We start from the raw sequence: 26,393 nt of genomic DNA on the forward strand, positions 1-26,393 counted from the left end.
TCAAGGTTTATCTTTTCTGCTCAGTGTTGCAATTTGCTCCTCCAGATTTCTAATGTGAGCTTCCAGAATGGCAACCTGCTCACACCTGTCACAGTGCTGTTTAAAAAGTGTCAGAAAATGAAAGGAGGAAAAAAATGTTTTAACTACTTGCCAACCGCAGATAGCTGAATGATGGCTACACTGCGGCCTCCCAGAATGCGCTCCTGTGCGCTCCCAGGGGCGTGCATCCGGCGATCTCCGTGATCACTGTGTCCTACGGACACAGCTGATCACATGATGTTGTAAAAGGCCAATCACAGCGGCCTTTTACCACATGATCAGCCGTGTCCAATGACACGCTGATCACCAGGAAATGCAATTGCTGGTTCTTGGCTGCACTTTCCTCACGCTGTCAGTGCGTGAGGAAAGTACTGCCGAGAACCGGCAGTTGTCAGAGCAGGGATCAGCACTGATCAGTGCCCTGATGATCTGTGCCCAGCAGTGCCACCCACCAGTTCCGCCCACCTGTGCCCAGCAGTGCACCCACCTGTGCCACACACCTGTGCACAGCAGTGCCACCCACCTGTGCCCACCCACCAGTGCCACCCACCTGTGCCCACCAGTGCAGCCCAGCAGTGCTGCCAGTTAGTGCCCAGCGGTTGTGCCAGTCAGTGCCCAGCAGTTGTGGCAGTCAATGCCTAGCAGTGCCGCCAGTCAGTGCCCAGCAGTGCTTCCAGTCAGTGCCGCCTATCCGTGACACCTCATTAGTGCTGCCTATCAGTGGCGCCTATCCGTGCCACCTCATTAGTGCTGCCTATCAGTAGTGCCGATCAGTGCCACCTATTAGTGCCCATCAGTGCTGCCTCATCAACGCACATTAGTGAAGGAGAAAAATTACCTGTTTGAAAAATTTTATAATAAAAACAAAGAAACTTTTTTTTTTGAAATTTTTTTTTTTGTTTATAGCGCAAAAAGTAAAGTGCCTAGCGGCAATTAAATACCACCAAAAGAAATCTCTATTTGTGAGAAAAAATAATAAACATTTCATATGGGTACAATCTTGCATGGCCGCGCAATTGTCAATCAAAATGCGACAGTGCTGAAAGCTGAAAATTGGCCTTGTAAAGAAGGGGGTATAAGTGCCCGGTAGGCAAGTGGTTAAAAACTGATAGCAAACGTATCAAATAAGAAAAAAAAACACTTGTAACCACAAGCAGTCAAAAGCAGAACCCCTGGTTTTTAAATCTCCACTATAGTTCAAGTTTAGTTTAATTCCATACGCAAGCCAGCATTACATATTTCACTCCAATGTATACACTGATGGCACTATATGTATGGGTATTCTTTAGAATATTGAATATAGAGATTGCTTTACATTTTTTTTAACAAATTTCTAGTATTGTTTACTAGAATTCCTTTGGAGAGTTTTGGTAGAAATATTTTTTATATATATATTTTTTTTATAAAAGATTTTTTTGATCAGTAACATTTTCTAAAATATGGTGCAAAGGGAATAACAAGAGCATGAATGGTGCACTCCATGTAGTATGATAATAGATAAAATATGTTCCAGGTCAGGAGTAATCCAGTAGACACTAGGGCAAGCTGTGATAAAGTGATACAAAACTCTGGAGTGAGAGGACAAAAGCAAAATACACAGCGCATCTAAGTGTAGACTTTGACAGTTTATTTGTTAAAAGGTAAGTTTAACAACTCACATTTTGTAAAGTTAAACAGGCTTATAGGTAGAGTGCAGAACGTCTGTCGCCAGATGTAAAGACTGCTCTTTTGGGAAGGATCCCGGCCGATCAGCAGGAGGTGCTGCAAGAAGGAGAAGCATGGATGGCAGAGGTAGGCTGGGTCCCTGTTGTGTCCGGAGCTAGTGGCATCGGTGTCTGACGTCATCGGGATGCAATGCGTTTCTGAGCATGCGCAGGGGCCAACGCGCTCTTTCATCAGGCATAGATCGAGCATAAGGAAAGGGAGGGGGAAGAGAGCCTTAAATAGAATGATGGAGAGTAACAGACAGCACCAGGGGTGGGGAAAAGGCAGAGGGGAACAATGTAAAACGGGACAGCAGAACAATGTCTATCTGAGAGTCATAATAAGTAAAATGGTAACAAGAATCACATAAATATACAAATAAAGATAAAAAAAATATTAAATCATCATAAGACACAGGAGTATAAAGCAGTAATATGGAAATTTGGTAGTAAATCATAAGAAAAATAATAAAGAAGGAGAATATATGTATATTTAAAATGGTGTAATAAACCGGAGAGGTGATAAATATGACTAAAGAGGATAAACATATGTCTTTAGGTAAGCATTCGGCAAATTAATATATAGACATGAGGACATATGATGGGCTAATACGAACAGGTACGGAGATAATGTATATAAAAATATATAGACGCACAATTGCAATAAAATGTGCGTGTGTGTATATGCACATGTATGGATCAAGGACACAAATGTCATCTATGTACATATCACCACCAAAACTGGGGAATAGTATAGCGAGCAATCAATTAGCCAAGGCAAATTCCTCTGATGTAATATCTATCTCAGACAGTACTTACTAAAAGCATGACCACTCACGAGCATTAGCATGTGGACCACCCCCAAGACAAAAAAGAAAAAAAAATGTTTTTATATACATTATCCTATCTCCGTAACTGTTCGTATTAGCCCATCATATTCATGTCCATATATTAATTTGCTGAATGCTTACCTAAAGACATATGTTTATACTCTTTAGTTGTATTTATTATCTCTCTTGTTTATTAAACCATTTTAAATATACATATATTCCCCTTTTTTATTATTTTTCTTTTGATTTACTACCAAATTTCCATATTACTGCTTTATACTCCTGTCTTATGATGATTTTTTACTGTTTTTTTATCCTGATTTTTTTTTTGTATATTTATATGAGTTTTGTTACCATTTTACTTATTATGACTCCCAGATAGACATTGTTCCGCTGTCCCGTTTTGCATTGTTCCCCTCTGCCTTTTCCCCACCCCTGGTCCTGTCCGTCACTCTCCGACATTCTATTCTGATGAAAGAGCGTGCCGATCCCCATTGGTCCCTGCACATGCTCAGAAGCGCGTCGCATCCTGATGATGTCAGACGCCAATGCCACTAGCGCCGGAAACACCAGGGACCCAGCCTAGCTCTGCCATCCCCGCTTCTCCTCCTTGCAGCACCTCCTGCTGATCGTCTGGGATCCTACCCAAAAAGAGCAGTCTTTACATCTGGCGACAGACGTTCTGCACTCTATCCCTCTGAGCCTGTTTTACTTTACAAAAAGTGAGTTGTTAAACTTCACTTTTAACAAATAAACTGTCATAAAGTCTACACTTAGAGGCGCTGTGTCTTTGTTTACATTTTCTAAAATAGTAGTCTAGTGTTCCCCTTTTATGATATGCATGTCACTTTTTTGAAATGTTTGTTTTTCTGTTTGCAGATTATTTTATATGTACACAAAAACGCTTTGTCAGTTTTTGCAAATGTTTTTAGTTATTTTAGCTATTAAATAATTGCATATGACAAGGTATATATATTCTGGCATGACGTGGCAGCTATTCGCCCCTGGAAGACGTCAATAGACGAAATGTGCATAGTTCATGGCCTTTGGATGTGACATCACTGCGGTATTCGGGTTCAAAGTTGCAGCAAGACGACAACGCCAGGAGCCACCTCATTTGTGTATTGAGTGTGTGATATACCAGTGTTGGCTAGATACTTTTTAATGTGAGTAATTGGTACATTTAACCTTTTTAACAGTAAATAGATGATTTACACTATGTAGTCCATTCATGTACCATTATGCAAGTTTTGCTGGTTTCCTAGCAGGTTACTAGCAACTCGGTCTGGTGAGTTGTTTGAATATGCAGTGGTGGCTGTGATTGCTTAAAAGTGAGCAGCAACAAGATTTTGGATCCTCTCACTTTGTATACAATGTTTCATTTGCACATGATTGAAGACTTTTTGGACTTTTTGGACAGCAAAACTTGCATAATGGTACACATCACTCAATGGATCCACGAGAATCCTTCACAATATTGCAACCACCAACTCTCATTTACATAGAATCAGCATGTTTCCAGGAAAGGTAATGAAAGAACTACATAGTGTAAATCATCTATTTACTGTTAAAAAGGTTAAATGTACCAGTTACTCACATTAAAAAGTATCTAGCCAACACTGGTATATCACACACTCAATACAAAAATGAGGTGGCTCCTGGCGCTGTCTATGGGAGCATTGCAGCAAATTGTCTTAGTTGAAAATATCACCATTCATCTAACATAAGTTTATAAATTACTTACTTACTTACTGTACTTATCCATCATGCCATACCATCAGGGAGGTGTGTGATTGGCCCCAAATTTCTTACGCAGCAGAACAATAACCCCAAACACACAGCCAATGTCTTTAAGAACTATCAGCGTAAAGAACAAGGAGGAGTCCTGGAACTGATGGTTTGGTCCCCACAGAGCACTGAACTCAACATCATAGAGTCTGTCAGAGATTACATGAAGACACAAAAGAATTTGAGGCAACCTGCATCCACAGATCTGTGGTTAGTTCAGATGTTTGGAACAACCTACTAACCAAGTTCCCTCAAAAACGGTGTGCAAGTGTACATAGAAGGATTGAAGGATTGATGCTGTTTTGAAGACTAAGGGTGGCCGCACCAAATATTGATTTGTTTTGGATTTTTTCTTTCATTAATTTACTTTCCATTTTGTTAGTTGATAAAAATAAAATATTAAAGTGCTACTAAACCCATGACTCTGCATTCACTATATCTGGTCTTCCACAGTACACACAACATGGAAATGCAATTATTGTAGTAAATATAAACTGCTAAATACCTTTTCTCATCTGCAGTATATAGCAGTCTTATGACTTCTATCAGTATCTGGCTGTGCACTGCTTTAAGCTTGTAGGAGCAGAGTTCATGCTGCTCTGACTGTTCTATGAGGCTGCGTAACCCCCGACCCTCTGTCTGGACAGTGCTGGTTGGCCCTGTGCTGATCATATGTACCCTCCCAAAGAAAAAAAACTCTCTAGCAATACAAATTAAACTGAGCATGTGCAGAGTCACTCCTAGAGCTCTGCACTCTGCACATCAGCAGATTGATTGGGGACAGCAGAAAAAGGTAAGGATCAGAGAAGACAGGATCAAACAGCCTTTTTTACATAATGCAGAGGAATAACCGCTTTGGTTCTATAGTGAGTATAACAAGCATGCTTTACTGCATATACAGACTCATTTTACTGTTGTGGGTTTAGTAACACTGTAACATTTCTATTTCTGAAATCATTCTTTCTGAAAGCATTTTTTCACACCTGCCTAAAACTTTTGCACAGTAATATATATATATATATATATATATATATATATATATATATATATATATATACACACACAAATAAAACAATGTAACTTAAACATTTTTAACCACTTCAATTCCAGGCACTTTTACACCCTCCTGCCCAGGCTAATTTTCAGCTTTCAGTGCTGTTGCGCCTTGAATGATAATTGTGCAGTCATGCTACCCTGTACCCAAACTAAATTTTTATCATTTTTGTTTCACACAAATAGAGCTTTCTTTAGGTGGTATTTAATCACCACTGTGTTTTTTATTTTTTGCTAAATAAATGAAAAAAGACCACTTTTTTTAAAAAAAAGTAGTGTCTTCACATAACTGGCGTGGTGGTGATCAGGGACAATGAATGGTCACAGTACAAAAAAAACCCATTTTTTTCAATTTAAATATTTTTTTTCTTTTTTTGTTTTTAACTCACTGTGATCAGAGCAATATAAAGTTACCATAGTAACATTGTACTACTCTGGGGAAGTGACCAGGATTTATTTTTTTTTTTTTTACACATTGATTGCTTATAGCAGTGAATTTCACTACTATAAGCAAGTATTTTACTGAATGAAATTGATTGATTCAGTTTGATTTGTTGTGATGGGCTGTGATTAGCCCTGTCTTGTACTATGTGCCCACTGTGACCAATCTCAGCTAACAGTACAGTTGTAACAATGAATGGCATGAATCAAAGCCATTCATTGTTTACAATTGTCATATGATTGGTCACAGTGATCACATGGTACCAGCAGCCAGTGACAGATCGCGCCCAAGGCTCCTTCCGGGAGGATGTCATATGATGTCCATGGGAACGACAAAAGTCGCACCCGGCCATCAAAACTGCGATAGGCCAGGTGGCGTGTGGTTAATACTAATACGTTTTTTTTCTTTTAGGAATTTTATTCCGGTATTCTTTGACATTGCTTTTATGACACATTTCCTTATGATGATGAACTACGATAATGGATGATAATTACTACTGTGTAATTATGTGTCAATGTGCCCAAATGAAAGAAAAATCTTCTGGGTGATCTATGTACATTGTATGGATTTTTTTTTTGTATTTTGATGGTTTTTATTAATTTGTAACAGTTTAACACAGGAACAACAAATCACGCCCACGCAGGGGATATCAATTGCACATAAAAAATTAGATTAGAAAAATCAGTGCTCTAACACCAACAGAGCAAAAGGTGCGCCCAAGCAGGGGCTATCAATGGCACTTAAATAACAAAACATTAGTATAACACTGATAGTAACTCAAACTAAAGGCAGCTATCCACTGCCACACCAAAAACAAACAAAAAAAAAGAAAAGGAAGGAGGAGTACAAAAGAAAAAAAAATAACAAAACCAAGAGCAGGGATCCAAGAACGCCAATACCAAACAATATCACATCCCCAGACTAGCCGGGGGGAGCATGGGAAAGGCATATTGCAACCAGGGCTCCCATATTTTCAAGAATTTACATTGGGAGTTGTTGCAGATACTCAACATCTGTTCACTGAGCATCATAGTGGTCATACGGTCCCACACCCCCTGAAGAGGGACGAACGGGCTCTTCCAGGCCTGAGCAATTGTTCTAGTGGCCGACAAAAACAAGTAGGAAGCCAACTTTTGCTGATGAGCCAAGAGGCCCGGCATGGGAAAATGAAGCAAAACATACCGAGCATCCCGTCGTATAGAGAGATGGAACAAGGTGAAAAGGAGGCCAAACACATGAGACCAAAAACAAAGCAGTCTCGGGCATGACCACCAGATATGCAATACGTCACCATGATAGCCACAACCCCGAAAGCATCGATCACTGCAGGCAGGGTTCGCCTGGGCCAAACGAGCCGGAACCCAATATCAACGAAACAGTACTTTGTATGCCGTCTCCAGCGTGGTCGTATTAAATGAACATTTAGTTATAAGCGACCAGGCCCTATTCCAGTCCTCCAGATCCACGACTGCCCCCAGGTCGTTCTCCCACTGAACAACATATGAAAGAGAAGTATGCATCGTGCGTCTGTTCAAAGCTGCATGAAGAAGTGGAATTAGGCCCGGAGCATCCAGACGCTGTTGGCAAAGCAGTTCAAAGGCAGATTTCTGGTACGGGAAAGCAGAAGTGCCCCGCAATGAGATCAGCCAATTCCGCAATTGAAGATAACAAAAAAATTCCACCGGAGGGACATCCTGTGACTTCTGAAGAAAATTCCAGGTAGGGAAGGACCGAGAAGTCAAAAAGTGTCGCACCTGCGAAAAACCATTGGCCACCCACCAAGAAATGGCCGTTGCTTGATCTGGGAAGAGAGGGTTGTTAGTAATTGGGAGCAAAGGTAAGAAAGGTGACATGGGGCCACTGGAGTAACGTACCAAGTCCCACACTTGTAAGCCATGGAGCAAAATCGGACTCCGTGCCATAGGGCGCAGGGCAGGGGGAAGCCATAGAAGAGTCAATGTCGCAATAGGGGCACAATTAGGTAGTTCCAGCAGGACCCAGAGAGAAACATCTGAGGAAGCGTGCAACATAGACAGTGGGGCAATCTGGCTCGCCTGATAATACTTAGTTACATTAGGTACCCCAATGTACCCCACCCTGGAGTCTATGAACAAAAAGCGTAGTTCTGGAGACTCTGGAGCGTTTATCGGCCCAGATAAAACGCATAATCTTCGCCTGAATCAACCGAAGAAAATGAGGAGGAACCCGCACTGGGAGGGTGCAAAAATTGTATAACTATTTTGGCAAGATTTGGCAAGATTCATTTTCACTGAATCAACCCGTCCTATCCAAGACAGGTGCGGAAAATGCCAAGAATGCCTAAGAGAGGACACAGAGCGAAGCAATGGATAATAATATTTTGCAGCAGTGAGTCATAGGTGGGGGTCAAGCGAATGCCTAGGTATTCAAGAGAAGAGGAAGCCCATTTGTAAGGGAAGTGGGGCTGTAGGTGCGAAGCCAAAGTAATATTAAGTGCGACAGTCTTATCCAAATTTAATAAGGAGACCTAAAATCAAGGAGAAGCGCTCAAGAACCTGAAGCGTTGTCAGGGGATATCACATACCTGGTGATGGAGGCCAATGGAGAGAGGGCTTCCCTTGCGGCTAAGTTCCGGTCTCCCCTGAGAGTGGGACAGCGGGAGTCTGGCCCAAAGTTGCACAGGTCGCCTGTAGGAGTGCTGGTTGGTGGTCCACTCAGAAGCACTGCTGGTGCACAGAGATAGGTCTGCAGACAGGAGGCGCCTGTGTGTGGTCTGTAAGCCCTTCCTGGATTTAGATGTTTACTGGGTAGTCGGTTCAAGCCAAGGTCAGGTACCAGGTGGGAATTGGAGCAGACGTAGTCATATGGGATAGCCGAGGTCATACACAGAGGAGTCAGAGAGAGAGAGTATCCGTAAGCCAAGCCGAGGTCAGATCAGGGGTAAATGAGAGTAGACAGGTCCAGGAGCAAGCCGAGTCGGTAAGAAGAAATCACAGGAACCAGGAACAGTGCACGGGGAGCTAGAGATCATCCAGTAACTTGAGGAAGTGATGAGCCTCCTTATAAAGGCCGTCTGGCACCAAACTGAGGCTAATGTGTACTCCTGTGGCCATGCAGAGTACTGGCAGAAATGCCAGATCTTCCAGAACTTCTGCCGTGGACAGGACCCTGACCGGGGATTAGTGAGAGTCAAGAGGGCATCGTCCGCAAAATGGTTCAACTTGAACTCCTGTCCCGCATATGGAACCCCCGATACATTACAATCGGTTCGGAGCACCAGAGCCAGCGGCTCAAGCGCCAAGACAAGGAGTGCAGCCCTGTCTCGTCCGTCGCCAAATAGGAAAGGGATCTGAGAAATACCCAGCGTATTTAACGGAAGCCGAAGGGGAAGAATACAGGGCTTGAATCCAAGAAAGAATAGAATCCCCAAAACCCCAACGAGACAGCACAAACCATAGATATTCCCAAGATAGAGAACCAAGGCTTATATATGTCTAAGGATAGTAAAAATACCATGATTTTCCGCTGTTGTAGAAAATGTATAGGATGGAACACCTTACGAACGTTATCACCCGCTTGCCTCCCAGGGACGAAACCTACCTGGTTCCTGTGGACCAGACTATGCAAATATTTATTGATACGAAAACTAAGAATCTTGCCCAATATCTTCAGGTCTTCTTTATGAATAGAAATGGGCCGGAAGACTTGCGGTTCCCGCACATCATCGGTCGTTTTAGGAATCATGGAGATTTGAGCTCTAAGCATGTCCGAAGAGGCCTGTCGTAACTCATTAAAATAGTCAGCCAAGAAGGGCGCTAATAGAGACCGGAGAAGCAGTAGGGACCTGAGGCCATGGTGGACCGTAGAGATTTGATAGCTTGGAGCACTTCCGATACGGTGACACTGGCGCTGAAGGCCATCTGCGCTGCCTTGGATAATCCAGGAAGTGGGAGATTTTGGGAGATCTTGGAAGAATGCCTCTGCCTGAGCCACAGGGAAGGGATCTGGTTTAGCTTAAAGGTGTGAAAGGAAGTCTGCGAAACGGGAGACAATCTGCTGGGCATTAGAAGTACAGCCACCCGTGGGAAGTCGCAATTGGATCGATTTATGGGGTTTCCCCATAGAATTGAGTTTCCTGGTCAGCATCGGACCTAGCTTATTAGCACAGGAATAAAATTTGGGTCCAATGCAGGGCCCGTTCCGCCTCAGAAGAGGCAAGTAGGTCAACCTCTTCCACCAGAGCGTCCCGTGCGTGTTTTATGGGCCGTGGATGGGAATGACTTCCAACGAGCATCCGCAGAGGCTAGTAGAGAATGAAGCTCCAAAGGTTGGCGCTTCCGCTTCCGAACCGCCGCCAGCTGTATAACATGACCCCGCACCGTGGCTTTATGCGCCTCCCTCAGGGGCACTGCCGAAGAAACAGATCCCGAGTTTTCCGTGACGTATGTGCGTAAGAAAGATTCTATTTGTTGGCAGGTAACCTGAGTGGTCAATAAAGAATCATTAATGCACCAGTGAAAGGGGTGCCGTACTGACCCAGAGAGGGCAAGGAGGAGTATCAAGGAATCATGGTCCGACCAGGGCGAGGAGGGAATAGCGATTTGCCTGACCAAGGAAGCTGCTGAACATGCATGAATATATGGTCAATTCTACAAAAACTGTCATGAGGGTTGGAGTAGAATGTAAAGTCGCGCTCAGCTGGGTGAAGTTCCCTACAGACGTCTGCCAGCCCCACCGTCTGCAAGAGAGAGCGCAATGTGTTCCTCTAGCACTAAGTCGTGAGAAGGGGCCGCCCCCAGGGCATAGCACCTATCCAATGTGGAATCCAAGGTAACATTTGAATCTCCTAAAAGAAGAAGAAGACCCTTGGAGTGTCGGGAAACAATGGTGCAAAGATGAGAAAAGAAGTTATGCTGAAAGCAATTAGGTGCATAATAAGAGACAAAAGTAACCTCCTGGTCCCAGAGGGTGCCCTGAAGAAGCAAATACCTGCCCGTGGGGTCCACTATATTCCGAGCACAGACAAAAGGAAGATTGCGTTTGAAAGCTATCAGTACACCTCAGCGTTTCTCAGGAGCCGAGGCTGTGTAAAAGTTGGGAAAAGATACCGTGGAGCAGAGGACTGAGAAAACCTGGTCTCCTGTAAACATACCATGTTTCCTTTAAAAACTGTAGCTTGCTTCTGAGGCGAATTGAAGCCTTGAACATTTTGTGAGTGTATTTCAGAAGGGGTGAGGCCATGGCGGTATCAACACAGCACGCTCAGCAGAAAAAGCATAGGTCGGCCAACAATTTCCACTCCCAATGGCGTTCGGACCATGGCGTCCCGAAACCCTGCATAAAAAAACCCCAGAGAAATCAGAGAGGAAAAGAAAACAAGAAAGGAAAAAAAAAAATGACACAAGAAGTATATACAACAATACAAACGTGTCACGCCAATAGTGACATGTATCCTCCTACACTTAAAGGATACCAGTTGGGGGTGGCTCTACCTGCGGACACATGGCTACAAATGAAAACATCAAAAACATGAGTCCTCAGGGGGCAAAAAGGCAATAAACACAATATAACGGGGTACCAAAGTAATAAAATATGAGTCCCAGAAGTGAGAACATCCGCGGTAACCTCCCCATAGAAACCCAGCTAAATTTGGAGGCCAACCCCCTCCAGGAGGACAGCTACAGGCCACCATGGTACCCCACAACACAGCCCAAGTGGTCCCCCACCCACCTCCCAGTAGGACCGACACCCAACCCGGGCCCACCTCCCACCCTGGAGCCCGAGGGAACCATCGCCCCATTCCACCAACGGGAACCCGAACAACTTCACCTGGACCCATGGTAGGCCAAAACAGCAAAAAGTCATAATCCGCAAGTCCAGGAGGAGACCCCCCCCCCCCCTTCCACTCAGGGATGGAACCCAAGGGAACAGGCCGAATCAGGCCCAACCTGGAACACTAACAAACTGGAAAAGCCTTAAGGGCCAAACTCACGGTCCCGTCAGGAAAGTCCAACGGTGAAACACAACGCAGGTGATCCAAGATACATCTTCAGCCCGGAGAAGAGCAGAATGGACTTGATCGTAGAGGGGTCTAAGGGAGAGCCCTCTTCCTGTTGGACGACCACTCCCAGAGGAAGCGGCCTCGCCGGGGATCCGAGTGAATGAGCTGAGCCCTGAGTAGCGGCTTCCGGCGGAAAAAGGTGTAAAGATTCCAGAAGAGAGTGGGCCTCCTCTGGCGTGGCAACAGAGTGACTGCGGCCCTGGTAATTGAAGGTGAGGCAGAACGGAAAGCCCCAGATGTATTTAATTCTGCGGTTCACCAGGACCGAAATGAAGGGCTTCAAATGGCGGCGCTTCTGAAGAGTGGTCTGGGGGAGATCCGTGAAGAGCTGGTAGCGATGCCCCTGGAATCTGAGCTCTGGGTTGTTTCTGGCCGCCAGGAGGATAGTTTCCTTAGTGCGGTAGTACATTAACTTGATGCTGTCCCTCGGGGGCCCATCCAGTCATCTGGGGCCCAATGTACGGTGAATGCGATCAAATTCAAGCCGGTCAATGGGAATGGCGGGTGTCAGCTCCTGAAACAGAGCAGTAGCCGTGGATGTGAGATCTGTGACCGTTTCTGGGATACCCCTTAATCACAAATTGCCGCGGCGGGAACGGTTTTCGAAATCCTCAAGCCGGAGCAGCGCATCCACTAATTCTTTCTTGAGGTCACTCAAATCCTGTTCATGACTTTCAAAGACCATGGCTGCAGCGTCCATTTTATCCTCGAGATCGTTCGTCCGATTGCCCAACTCCCGAATTTCTTGCGAAAGACGGTCGGCCAGCTTGATGGTAGTGGAGGACAATTCTGACTGCAGCAATGGACTTGAAGCAGCGCAGGAGCTCAGCATCCCTCAGAACTTGGGTGGAAGACTGCAGAGATGCCTCTGATGCCTGGGATCCGGCCCACCCGCGGGTAGCGGCAGCGGGGGACCCGAAATCAAGCAGAGCCATACAAAGCACGGTAAATGTAAATATACTGTATATAGGTGAGCGCTAATGATGACTATAAAGCAGCTAGCATGCAAGGTATAGGTAACGATCCCCACAATTATATGTATAAAAAAGTGCAGCGCTAAAAACACAATGAAAAAGTAAATGTATCAAGTGGAATGGTAAAGTGCAACACATAAATATATAAAACTTGCAAATATAATAGACAGGAAATCAGCAAACGGTAAGGAAATTATGTCCGTGAGCAAAGGTGATCATAAGTGCACTACAAGTGCAATTAAAGTAATCAATAAATAGTAATATTACTGATATTCACGGTTGCACGTAGGTAATTCGTGCAATTATAAGTCCATAAAGAAACTGAGTTCAAACAGTGTCCATAGATTCATAAAGTGCAGTATTCTAAGCTGCAGGATGTGAACATGAAATTAATCACACAGGGGAATCCACCACCTCGGTCAGATGTACACTCACTAGAAGGTTAATGATAACAGGCATATAGGTATATCACATCTGGAGGTAAAGAGGCAGCCAGGGGGTTAAACGAACTGCTCCATCAGAGGCAGAGGTGGAAGAGGAACCCTTGTCCTAGGGGAGATAAATTTCCTTCGATGTGGTGCCTGCATTTGTTTTCTTTAAGGCTGTTTTTAATTTCACCTGGTGATCAGGCCAGTAACACACTTCCTGTTTTAGGGTGGCCCCACTCGACAGATGAACAATGGAGACAACATTGAACAGCAGAAATATCAACCTGGTACGGTCAGTATTGCTGGCTGATTGATGCTTTGCCCACACACTGGGCCCTGAGAGAGGACCACCTGTGTAGCAGGGAAGTAGCCCTATGGAAGGCCTAAATGGAGGCCACCAACCCAATAAACTCTCAGGAGAGAAAGAGTGAGTAGTCCTACACTCCCTGGGTCGGATAAGGGGAAAGGGCATTAGGGTGGGAAACCTGAATAGCCTCCATTCTGGACTGTTTGAAAAGAGACACATTCCAGGTCCCCTTACCCAGAGATTCACCCAGTACAGCTGGATGAAAGGATTCATCTGGGGTCTGGACTGGTACGCTAGGAGAGGTCTGAGAGCTCTCCAGTAAGAGATTTTCTGTCTTTGAACTTGTACATAGTTGTTAAGGAGTTTGTCCTCAGTTTACTGTTCCTTGAGCATCCCACTCAACCCCATCCAAGTTTACTACCCCCTAATAAAACAAAAAAACAAACAAACTCAAGGACTGTTTACTGTGTCCTGTGTGCAAAGTCTGAAGAAAATGTGTGTTGCCTGGCTGTGCAGGACTATAGGGGGACCCAAAACAAAGCAACTCCTGAGGGGGTAGTGCTACATGCGGGGGCACATAATGCTGGAATCTCTATGGAAACCTGCACGGCTGTTGCCCCTAGCAACCGGCAACCAACGATCCAGGAAAAGTGTGTTTGCTACAGGAAAGTGTCACGGAGTCTGGCTTGAAAAGCGAGGTGTGCTGTACTGCTGGAATTGTGACTGTTGCTGAGATTTAGGGCCAGTTCACACAAACACACTCCTTATGCATTCCAGATGTGTTTTAGTTTACAGTTCACACCACACTTTCAGTGCTTTTTTCATGCATTTTGTAGTGTTCCAGTATGGTTCTGTGCAGAAAAAATGTAGCATGTTCTTTTTTTTTTTTTGTAGTGGCGTGAACTAGGGCATTTGAAATACATGGAAAACACTGTGCACGCATTTTTAATGCAAAACAACGCACTGAACTGTGTGACGATCATGGCGTCGGACCCCAGCCCTTCTCACCAACCTTGTGACCGAAGGACTAGCCAATCTAAAACCGCGCTGTCACGTGCATAACAATGCCACGCCCAGCTGCACCCTGCACAACGATTTTCCAGCTAATGGACCACAATCGATGTACCTGCAGCCTGAGCGCGATTGTTACTGGGTCAGGTTAGTTACGCAATTAACCCTTCACACTGTCACCACCTCCTTTTTGTGCAGAGAAAGAGGAAACTCGGCAATATCAGCAATAACACTATGATGTTTGAATATTGTCGGTATACCACTGTCACCACAGGCAGCGATATACCGAAGTTTAAAACACACAGTAGCGCTTTTCAGAGGCAGGGGTTCTGAGTTTGCATTAAAGAGCTTTAGAAACAGTTCAACACTTTCAAAAAATAAGATTTATTACTAAAAGGTCAAAAGGGTGCAATAAAAATATTTACAGAAAAAGATATAGAAAAAGATATATATTAAAGTGCTGTCGTTACTGATGTCGCCCATGGCAACCATGTCAGGCTCATACAAAAGTCTTTTTGCTGCTCTACAGGTGGCTCCTAAAAGAGACTGTTTGCTGTGTACCTGCTAATGACAGTAAAATATCCACTGCTAATTTTGCTTGCCGTTGCCCGGAGCAGCTCATCAGTGTGTAAAAGTCTTTTTGCTGCTCTACAGGTGGCTGCTACAAAAGTTTGTTACAGTGAAGTCTATGTTGCTACTAGTGTTGTGCTTATTGTTGCCTGTAGCAACCATAGAGAGCTATGGTACCCTTGTGGATTACAAATGCCCTGTCATCCACCAGCGGCTGAGGCCTGTGCTTTTTTTGTTACTGCTTAAGCCTGAAAAAGTCAGTGTTATCCAAGTGTTCTTGCTTGTCGTTGCTCGGAGCAACTGCAACAGACTGCTACTCAGTGGTTTACAAATATCTAGCTTCCCTACAGTGGTTGGACTTAGTGACTCAACAGCTTCTGGCAGAGGGCAGAGCTCCCGTGTCCCGCTGTTGCCCGTAGCAACCGCTGCGGGCCATTGTTGCTACCCTTGTTAAAAACACCCAGTCATCCAACAATGTCTGGAGCCAAGTGTTCTGCCCTTGCCGATGACCTGCATTTGTGTTTCTGCCTGGATTCAGTGCTTCAAAAGCCTGCAAACCTGTGAGCATCCTCCTGCTTGGAGAAACAGGGATTAACAGCAGAGCGGGAAAGATCCTGCATGGGCAGTCTCGCTGGTGCCCAAATGTCTGAAGGAGGGGCATGGCTACACCCTTAAGTCCACCCAGCATGCGGTGAGAGCGTGAGAGGAGAAAGATGGAGGCTACACTGCAGGTGTATCCACGAGTCTTTTGGCCAGAGATTACCCTAGTGAACACTGGGGTTCACTTGGAGAATAGCGAAGCCTTTGCTCTAAGACTACTGGGATGACAGCCAATCCTCAGGTGAGCCAGCGTAGAGTGTCAGTGGTGGTGGTGTGGGGGTGGACTGGGAGTCACCCAAGCTATTAGCCAAGTTTGGGTCCCTAGAGGTTGAAGAGCAGGGAGAGTGAAGGAATGGGACTGGGGAGACACCATGGAAGATGTTGATTCACTGACAGGGTCTTCAGGAAGTTCTTGTACCCCAGACTCAGCTGGGCCTCCTCTCAGAGCAGAGCCTGTTCATGTGCCACCTCATGCCCAGCCTACATTCGCTGCACCTAGGACCAGGGCCAGAAATTCTGAACTGAAAAAGTGGATCCACCAGTCCCCACACCCTTGTGTCTATCCAGGACTGGGGCACAAAGATAGGCTCCCAAGGTTCTCCCGCCTCCGAAGGGAGGCTCAAAAGCGGGTGGCCCTGGAGTGGGGATGGGACTACCCATATGTACATCAGGATGTCATGGACACCATTGAGATTTCCAGGAAACAATGGGAGGATGACCTCGTCTGGGACTATCTCCATGTGCCAAGTATTTAAGGGGGCCTTATCTAACCTGGAACAGGTTTCAAGATATAAACAAGAATAGAGCAGGGGCCAGGGCATTTTCAAGGACTGAGTGGTAGTTGTCAAAGCTGGGCTACTTTATAACTGCCTGGAGAACTGATGGCTCCACCTTTTGAACAGCCCAGCCCATGTCAATACTGCAGACTGGTTGACGCAGGATCCCAACCCAGCAGATCCTACTGCCCCTAAATGGATTTGTTAATGGAATAGGCTGGACTCCATCTTTATTGATTTTCCCAGATATGCTGATCTGCGGGACTTGCAGGAGACTTCCTAGCTTCACCACTTCATTAGGAGCTCCTTCTTAAGTTTTCTCTTGAAGGACTTTTTTTTAAAGACATTTTCAACAAGTTGCTGAAGTGCCTTATCTTGGTTGTTCATAGTGTAGATAGTGAGCCAGAGTTAAGGCTGTGTTTCTTTTCTTTACTGTTTTGCAGGCAGTTATCTTCCTGCTCAAGAACCTGAAGATCTTTTTGTCTGTGGAGGATTTCCCTTTCAGAGTCGTTTCATATCATTTGAATTCTCTGTACATATGTTTCCATGGTTCTTTATTTTTTCCTGTGGTTAGCTACAATCAGTTATAGTCAGGATGTTTATAGGTACATATGTAAACATGTATTTTATATATATATATATATATTTTTTATGTGGATCTATTTGTACATATCCCCCTCCAAGTATGTTCTCTTTTTCGCCTCCCTCTTTTTCTGTATAGGATGCCCTGTTCCTGGGCTCAAGTACATTTTTTTTTTGTCGACCCCCCCCTCCCAGCCAGTGAGGACATGGCTGGTTTTATAGTGGGGGGGTGTGAATGTAGCATCCCTCTAGTTAGGAGGAGCTAACTATTTTTTTTGTTGTTGTTGAAGCTGAGGTGCAGCCTGGGCATGAGTCAGCCTGGGTATGAATTAGCCAGGTCTGAGGGCTCTGCAGATCAGTTCTCTGATACCTCCCCCTGCTCTAGAAACTTGAGAAGTTTCTAGAAGGCAGTGGGTGGGGGTGAGGAGGGCTGATCTGCATACTTAAGGGATCCTGACCAATCCCCAGGCAGGAGGCTTGGCATGACTAACTAACTAGCCGCCACCTTCCGTTGCTCTCCCAGGCTCTTCCGTCCCACTAGCAGACCCAAGCGACCAGCCAGCACGGCTGGCTCCCTTCCATTTGAATTTGTATCTTAGGCACTAGCTGAGACTCTTGCCTGAACATCAGTGTTTCCAGTCCCATGGGAATTGGGAGGTTGAGCGCTGCTTTCATAACTTGCTTCTGTGCTTTACTAATTTTTATTTACTTTAAATTCATCATTCACTAACGTCTTCAGTGCCTTCAACTACAACAACAGAAGCAGTACATCTGGATTTATAGTAAAAGGTGTTATAGTGAGCGCTACTTAAATAAAAAGGTGTATAAATATGTATACACCACAAAGCTAATGAGCAGCTGATACACCGAAAAGGTAACCAAACAAAAACCTCCAATAAAACGTATATATCACATAGAATGGTGCAGCGCTAAATCATAAAACACAGTTTATACACACGATATATTAGTGTGAATTTATACACATGCGTGATATCACTCTGATGGTGATCTGTAAATTCAATACAGTAGTGCGGATCATGGAGAGATCCTAATTACAGGTGAGTGGACGTCCTGATCCAAGGTGTGATGATAAGTGTGAACCACACAAATAGGTGAAAAACGCACTCACCAGATGTGCGTTTAACATACGCAATATGTAATCCTGCGTCACCAGGCCATAGAACGATCATCAGATCCCAGATCAGATTGCCCCCAGATCACCATCCCGGTTCCACAGAAGTAAGGTCATCAGAAACTGCTACCAGGTATCACCGCCAGGGTCCTGAATCCTCCAGATGGGCACTGCGAGTGATAGCACTCACACAGAGTGCCCAATAAGAGACCTCATAGCGTGATACATATGCTTCAAAGGTGGTTAGGTGTCCTGCTGCTGCTGCCCCCCTGGCTGGCCCTGAACCCTATGAATACGTGCATCGCACGAAACGCGTCAGGGGGGCAGCAGCAGCAGGACACCTAACCACCTTTGAAGCATATGTATCACGCTTTGAGGTACAATAATGTACCTCAATAATGTAGACTACAACATATTCATACAGGTCATTTAACATATCAGGCCTCTATGGATAGATATAGGTCAGCTTTATCATCACAAAGCACGGTAAGTAAAAATCATGCAAAATGTCATGCAAAAAATTCACATCCAGTCTGAAAGAATTGGAGAGAGAAAGTGCAGTTGTATATTTTGGCAACACCTACTCATTGAAACTGATTTTCTATAACAAAACAAGTATAGGAAACAAAAATTTAAATGTATGTGTAAAAATCTGTCTTTACATGTTTTTAACATATTTCTCTTACATTCATTGACAGACACAGCTCTTCTATTCTTGACTATAGGGTTTATAGCGCCAGCTACAGGAGTAGAACACTAGGCAGAAAAAGAACACAGCACCGCCTATAGGCAGTCTTAGCTGGTATAAATCCCCCCTAGTGTTTCATGAGTAAGAACCTAGTTCCTTGCTGGGACCTGTGGTTCTATAGCTTTTTCCTTTTTTTCTAATGGGGAGGTTGGCACCTGCCTTTTTGACTGTGGGCACCCACCCTTCTCAGTCACTTTCTCAGGCTCTCTTGCCCTGAGTCGGAGGTGGCTATGCTAAGGACTGGCGCCCTTAAACTGCGGGGCAAAACTGTAGTGGTGAGACTCAATGAGCAGTTGTTCTGGCAGACTGTTGCACCGCCATCTTTACTAGGGGCATTTCCCCTTTCCGACCTCCCTGCTGTGTGCTTTCTTTTCGGTCTACCTTGGATGACATCGTCAAGAACCTTTCAGGTAGCAAGCATACATCCTCCCAAAGGCTAAGAAGGGAATGGAAAACTGTTGTGAGCCGGTTCTTCCTTCTTGCAAACAAGAGGCCTTTTCTTTCCTCTGGCTCTTCGGACTATTGCTCCGGGCCCTTCAAGGCCCCCCGTGAATGGAGGACAAGTCCTCCACAGCATGTAGGCATGCCCCTTAGGTTTCCAGGGTGGGGGATTATCTTTGCTGGTTCACAGGCCGGGAACCCTCACTCATTTCCAAAAAGTGGGTCTACGAACTGATCATGTCTGGCAGCTCCCTCATCCCGCCTGTTGGCTCTGTATGGCACGGTGCAGAATTTCCTTCTCCAGGGAGTGAATGCCCTGTTTATGGCGCCAGGGCATATTCAGGGACTGTCCTTCAATCTGTTTACAGGTCCATAGAAGGACAGGCTTTGCCCAATCTTGGACCTCAATGGTTTTGCGGGTGCAGAAGTTCAAGATGGAATTCATCCGTTTGGTGGTGGCCTCCCTACATCAGAGGGGATTTCCTGGCCTCCATAGACCTCAAAGATGATCAAAGATTCATACCTACACAGTCCATTTTGTGCTGGGTACCAATTCTTTTTGCACTTTGCAGTCAGGGCACTTCCCTTTGGTTTGGTCTCTGGTCCTGTCATTGTTTAGACAGAGGGGAATTGCTGTGATTGGTTACCTAGATGACTTACTTCTGTGGGTTGAGACTCACTTTGCATGACTGGATGACGTGGGGATCACAAAATGCTTTTCTACAGGACTTCAGATGGGTTCTGGGTCCCCACAGTTCCGCCATGGCCCTGATCAGGAAACGGAAGTTTCTGAGGCTGATATTCGACTCAGCACAGTCAAGGTATTCTTCCAGACTTTGGAGTTCCAGCTGCACACACAGATGGTCTTCCCTTCAGTCTTGCATGCAGGTCCTGGGTCTCATGGTGTCTAACTTTGAGGTGGCCCCATATGCGCGTGCACCTATGAGGGTTCTGTAGAGGAAGATCCTGGCACAATGGGATAAATCTCCTGCTTCACTGGAAACCCACTTTGTCTGGGTCAATCGATCAGGGCTCCTTCCTCTGGGGGCTTTGCTTACCCTTCCTAGAGGCCAACGAAATGGCCATGGTGGGTAGTAACCAGTCTATGCAGGATGGCAGTAAAGACAATTCTTGTCTCTCTGGTGGCTGCATGACTGGTATCGTTGCCCATGGTGCGGCTGGTTGTGGATTCCCCCTGGCGACTGCTATTTCAAGAGGACCCCCTATCCCAAGGACCAATCAACCACCCTGCCTTGCTGTCTCTGGCCTCGACGGCATGGCTATTAAAGCCATGTTCTTAGAGATAGAATGTTAGGAGATTGTCAGGTCGGTGTTCCCTGCTATGGTGAAGAAATGCAATTCTACCTCTGCAAAGATGTATTATCACACGTGGAACGCTTTTAACGTTTGGTGTGAGGCTGTGGGTGCCCATCCACGCTGCTTCTCAGTGGCTTGGGTTTTGCCTTTCTCCAATGGGATGTTGTTCAAAAGCTTGTCTTAAGTGCCATTGCAGGCCAGGTTTCTAATGATCTGCTTCAATGTCACTTGGCCACACACGCCTCAATTCATACCTTTGTTCAAGTGGTTTACCATGTGGCGCCTCCTGTGCATTCCTCATCGCCACTGTGGAATCTTAATTTAGCTCTTTGTGTCCTTAGCTTGTAAATGGTAGAGATATTCCTCTACTTACTCTTTCCCAAAAAGTCACCTTCTTGGTCACCATCAATCCCAGATCTTGGTCACCATCATTGTTGGATCTGGTGGCCTTATCCTGTAAGTGCCCCTATTGGTCTTGCCATGGACATTGGGTTTTTTCCCGTCAACACCCCTTTTTCCTTCAAAGGTGGTGTCGGATTTCTATCTTAATGAGGACATTGTCCTGCCTTTTCTGTGTCCACAGCCTCTGCACCCTAGGAAGCTTGATCTGCACACTTTGGATGTGCTCCAGGTGATTTTTGTCTACAGTCTCCCTCCGGGGGTTGTAAGCTCTTTTTACACTCACAGACAATCTGGGGAAATGCCTGGTGGCTTCCTCTGCCATTATTTCCCATTGGGCTCTGCAGACAATTATTTATGCATCTGGCTTTAGGGTGGGGTCCTTCCCTTTCCCATCATGGTGCACACTACCCAGGTGATAGTGCCAGATTTGGCCACAAGGTTTTTCAGACAACTGTTCATAGTCCCTTGTTTCCCCCTTTGGGGGGGGAGGGGGGTTGTGTGGGTGGTTGACATTTTGGTTGGTTTGCTAAAGGGTTTTGGTTGCGCACCCCTCATTGAAGCACTGCTTCGTGATGTCCCAATAGTCAAGAATTCATTGGCGGACACAGCACCCACCCCTCTTCTTGAGTTTTTCAATCTTTTTACACTGCTTTGTGACCAACTGGCTCGCCTATAATGGAGAGGGGGTTTATGTCAACTAGGACTGCCCATAGGTGGTGCTGTGTTCTTTTTCTGCCTAGTGTCCTACTCCTTTAGGTGGCACTATTTATCCTATTGTCAAGAATACAGGAGCTGTGTCCATCAATGAATTCAGAGAAAGGGATTGTAAGGTGAGTTACAACAAACCCCGTTTGTGTGCATGTTACTATATCAGTCATGAATAACTTATTGTTTTATTTTTCTTCTTTACAGATCCAATGTTTTGGGTGTATGTGAAAGAAATACTTAACAAGCATGAACTTCAGAGATTCTACTCTTTGAAGAATATCACGACTGACATAGGGAGGGGCCGTACTTGGCTGCGCTGTGCTTTGAACGAACATTCCCTTGAGCGTTATTTACATATGCTGCTTGGAGATACAAACAGGCTTAGGTAATGTTAATCAGTACAGTTGTAAAACAATAGCTTATTGTTTTAAAACCTAATTGAGCAAAAATAAAATAAATGTTATTTAGGCTTTAGAGCATAATACTATGTTGAAAGGATTAGACGTACATTAAAATAGTATTAAACCTTGAAGGTATAAAGCATATTCTTTAACGCCAAGCTAAGCGCAGCATTAAATGTACTGAGAAACACTAATAACTTAGCATATCACATTGGAAGAAAAAATGGCACTTTTTTGTATGTAATTCATGAGCATCTGGAATGGGGAGCATCTTCCTAAAACTTGTAGCTTGGAAAGTTCGGACATCAGGCTGGATGACAGCTTAGATGTGGAAGTGGAAACCAACAAGATGCCAGAGGGCTTCTGTGGGATGAAGAGCAGACCATAAGTGATGTCATTGGGACATCTGGGAGGCAGAGCTATGCATTTCAAAGCTGCCCAAGTCCCTTTTTCAAGCTAACACCCCCTATGCATATGCAAATCTATTTATACAATGGTGAGACAACAAGGAGCAGCATGCCAAAGGTTTAAGCAAGTTAAAGATGAATCACTGGGAGGTCATGGAGTATTACAAGAAAAGTATTATGAGCTATATTATTATTTAAGTTGTATATTATGAACAATGGGCATAGTGTATGGGTAGGGCCAAGAAGATTTCTATGAGCACTGCCAATACTCTCTTGTGCTTGTGGTAGTTGCATTTAGAAAACAGAGTAACAACTGTTAGTGGGATACATGGAACTAAATTAGAATCTCATTACAGCTACAATTAAAATATAGATGCCATGTAACAATATGATGCACAGGAATTTGTGTACTAAGGCTATATAACTAAGAAATTTAACATTTCTCGTAGGAGTACATATTAGGAACACCATACAGAGAATGAAACCATACAAAATTTTACAGTTTTTGGTTATGGAGTGTTATGAGAATGGTCCTAAAGAGAAGTACTTTATATGCAGTTTATATGCACTTTTGTGTGCTTTGTGTTCATAATCTAAATATGTTCATTTGTAAATGTACAAGGCTATAGAAAAGTAGATGGTGTTAGATGTCATTAAACAAAGAACCTTTTCTGCAATTTTGACAAAATTTTGTATGCCATGCAGGGCCGGATCTAGCCAGTCTGATGTGGTGTGCAGTTAAAAAAATTCAAGGGGGCAGGGGATGGGAGGTCAGCAAGACAGTGTAAAGAAACAGAAATCAGTAGGGCAGAGTACAGTTGGTTAGCAGGGTATAGTGAAAGGACCACTGCGGTGTAATATACAATTCTTGTCTTAGTTGTTGGAAGGACTTAAATGTATGTCTCTCATAGAGATGATGTAAATCTAAAAGACTCTGCCATGCCCACAAACAAACCTTTGGGAGAGGCAGAAAATGGGGCAACCTGGGATTGTTCCAAAAGTGCTATGTTTGAGACATTCTTAAAGGCTCTCTTTACATTTGCAGGCCCATCTCAGCAACCAGCTATTGCTGCAATTTCTGGCAGTCAGACTGCAGCTAACTGGACTAGTGCAATGAACAACCAACACGAGTCTGAATTCCCGAACCATATTTAAATTGAGCAATTACAGCATTTACCTTCTGCCGTGTTCTTTTGTGTTGATGCCGTTGAACAAGTAATGACACAAATTTACAAATTAGCTATAATTTCCTCTCACAATAGCTGAATCTTATGGCATAAAGCATGGTCGGCTGTAGCTGCCTGTAAAAGATACCTCCCACATATGCCCTTTGAAGGACATCTCCTTGGTGAGGCACTTAAATTCTTTAAAGATGTCACAGAAGGGAAAGTTATTTTACAGAAATTTAAAAATATCCTTCCTATGAAGTCTCCACCTTAAATCTCTACCCAGGCTTCAACTTCAAAACCTAATTTTGGCACAAGACTTGGGTCACAAAGCCCACCAAGCCTTCCTCCAAGACCTCTTCCCAAAGAAGGGGCACCATTACGCTTAAGAGTGGGAGGACATCTGTTACTGTTTTCTTCTCTCTGGGTCCTAGATAACCACAGACCTGTGGGTTAAATTAGTGGTTGGTTGCCAGACTTGATCAGCAGGATCTCTTGTTGGATCAGTTCGCTCAGGCATTGCAGACGCTGCTTGCACGCACAGCGCACCTTGCTCCTGGTGCAATTAGGCCGGTTGTCACTCCTGTGGTCGCTCCCGCTGCTGCTCCGGTTGTTGCGCCTACCTCTGCATCTGCTGCTGCAACTGCGGTGCCCAGAGGTATGACTGGTTCAGCCCCCCTTCCACAGAGCTTTGGGGGTGAGCCGAGTCAGTGTCGGGGTTTCCTTAACCAAGTGGGCATATATTTTGAGTTGATACCCCACGCTTTTCCTACTGAGAGGTCAAAGGTGGGCTTCCTAATCTCGCTGCTCTCGGACAAGGCCTTGGCCTGGGCAAATCCCTTATGGAAGAACGATAACCCTGTGATTCACGAGTTTGCCGGTTTTGTTGCCTCCTTCCGTAGGGTATTCGATGTGCCTGCTCGCTCCACCTCGGCTGCCAAGCTGCTCATGTCCATGCATCAGGGTTCATGGAACATTGCCGAGTACGCCATAGAATTTCATACCCTGGCGGCAGAGGTGGGTTGGAACAATGAGGCTCTGGTGGCTGCTTTCTCTCATGGTCTCTCAGATGCGTTGAAGGACGAGATTGCAGCCAAAGAACTGCCTGTGGAGCTTGAAGCACTAATTTCCTTCCTAATCCTGATTGACACCAGGCTCAGGGAGAGGCCTTCACTTAAGGAGCATCTGCGTAGGCCTCTGAACCGATTGGCACCTACATTTTCTGTCCCACTCATTCCTCCCTCTTCTCCCACGCCTCCTGGGGATGGCTTGTCTGGCGGTGAGCCCATGCAGCTGGGGTTTGCTTGCCTTTCCGAGGGGGAGCGGGCCTCTCGGCAGGAGGATTGCTGCCTGTACTGTGGTCTCGGTGGGCATTTTCGGCAGTCCTGTCCGGTCCGTCCGGGAAACGCTCGCACCTGAGATCTTGTCGGGGGCAGATCTTGGGTGGAAGTTTCCTCGTCCCCGGTGTCCCGCAAAGATAAACTGCTAATCACCGTTGTCCTCTCTTGGGTGGAAGGCTTGGTGACGGCCCAGGCATTGGTAGACTCTGGTGCTAGCGGGTTGTTTATGGACAGTTCGTTTTCTACCCAGTACTCCATTCCTCTGCAGGCTCGAGTTACTCCATTGGTTCTCGAGGCGATAGATGGCAGGCCCCTGCAACCGCCGCAGGTTACCCACGAGACCCTGCCGGTTGAAGTAGCTATTGGGGCTGTTCACAGGGAGTTGGCCTGTTTCCAGGTAATTTCTTCTCCGCCTACTCCGTGGTTTTGGGATATCCCTGGCTTCAGAAGCACAATCCGACCTTTAGTTGGCGGTTGGCCGAAATTCTGTCGTAGTCTCCACAGTGTGGGGCCGGTTGCATCTGTGGACCTGTTAAGGTGTTGTGTGCCTCCTCTGACTCTGTGTTGCCCACTGACTATGGGGAATACCTGGACGTGTTTGACAAGGTGCACGCCGGTGCTCTGCCTCCTCATCATCCATACGATTGTGTCATAGCCTTGCAACCCGGTGCCACTCCTCCTCGTGACAGGGTGTATCCTCTTTCGGTTGCAGAGAATCAGGCCATGGAAGAGTACGTTGCGGATGCGCCTTCCCGGGGGCACATTCGCAAGTCTACTTCCCCAGCAGGAGCTGGCTTTTTCTTCGTGAAAAAGAAGGGCAGTGAATTGAGGCCTTGCATTGATTATAGGGGTCTCAATGGAATCACGATTAAGAATGCTTACCCAATTCCGTTGATTACCGAGTTGTTTGACCGGCTCAAGGGAGCAACGGTCTTTACTAAACTCGACCTTAGGGCTGCGTACAAGCTCGTATGGATCAAGGAGGGGACGAGTGGAAGACCGCGTTCAACACCAGAACCAGCCACTATGAATCCCTGGTTATGCCCTTCGGGTTGTGTAACGTGTCCGCAGTCTTTCAGGAGTTCATTAATGATGTCTTTCGTGACTTGTTGCAGCAGTGCATGGTGGTTTACTTGGACAACATCCTGGTTTACTCTGCGTCTATGGAGTATCATATCCAGGATGTCA

At 45.4% G+C, this 26,393-nt stretch overlaps 1 protein-coding gene across 2 annotated transcripts in view; it reads left to right on the top strand.

The window, feature by feature from the left end:
- The window catches only part of SNX29 (sorting nexin 29), a 1,801,773-nt gene that overhangs the window by 307,609 nt on the left and 1,467,771 nt on the right, over nucleotides 1-26,393 (top strand). For both annotated transcript variants that reach the window (XM_089669411.1, XM_089669412.1), the window contains exon 5: nucleotides 22,096-22,276. In XM_089669411.1, the coding sequence (XP_089525537.1) occupies nucleotides 22,096-22,276 (181 nt within the window). The remainder of the gene's footprint in view (nucleotides 1-22,095; nucleotides 22,277-26,393) is intronic.

The sequence above is a fragment of the Staurois parvus genome, unplaced genomic scaffold, assembly GCF_062004578.1.
Source record: "Staurois parvus isolate SC_StPar_1 unplaced genomic scaffold, SC_StPar_1.0 ptg000075l, whole genome shotgun sequence".
NCBI classification, from domain to species: domain Eukaryota; kingdom Metazoa; phylum Chordata; class Amphibia; order Anura; family Ranidae; genus Staurois; species Staurois parvus.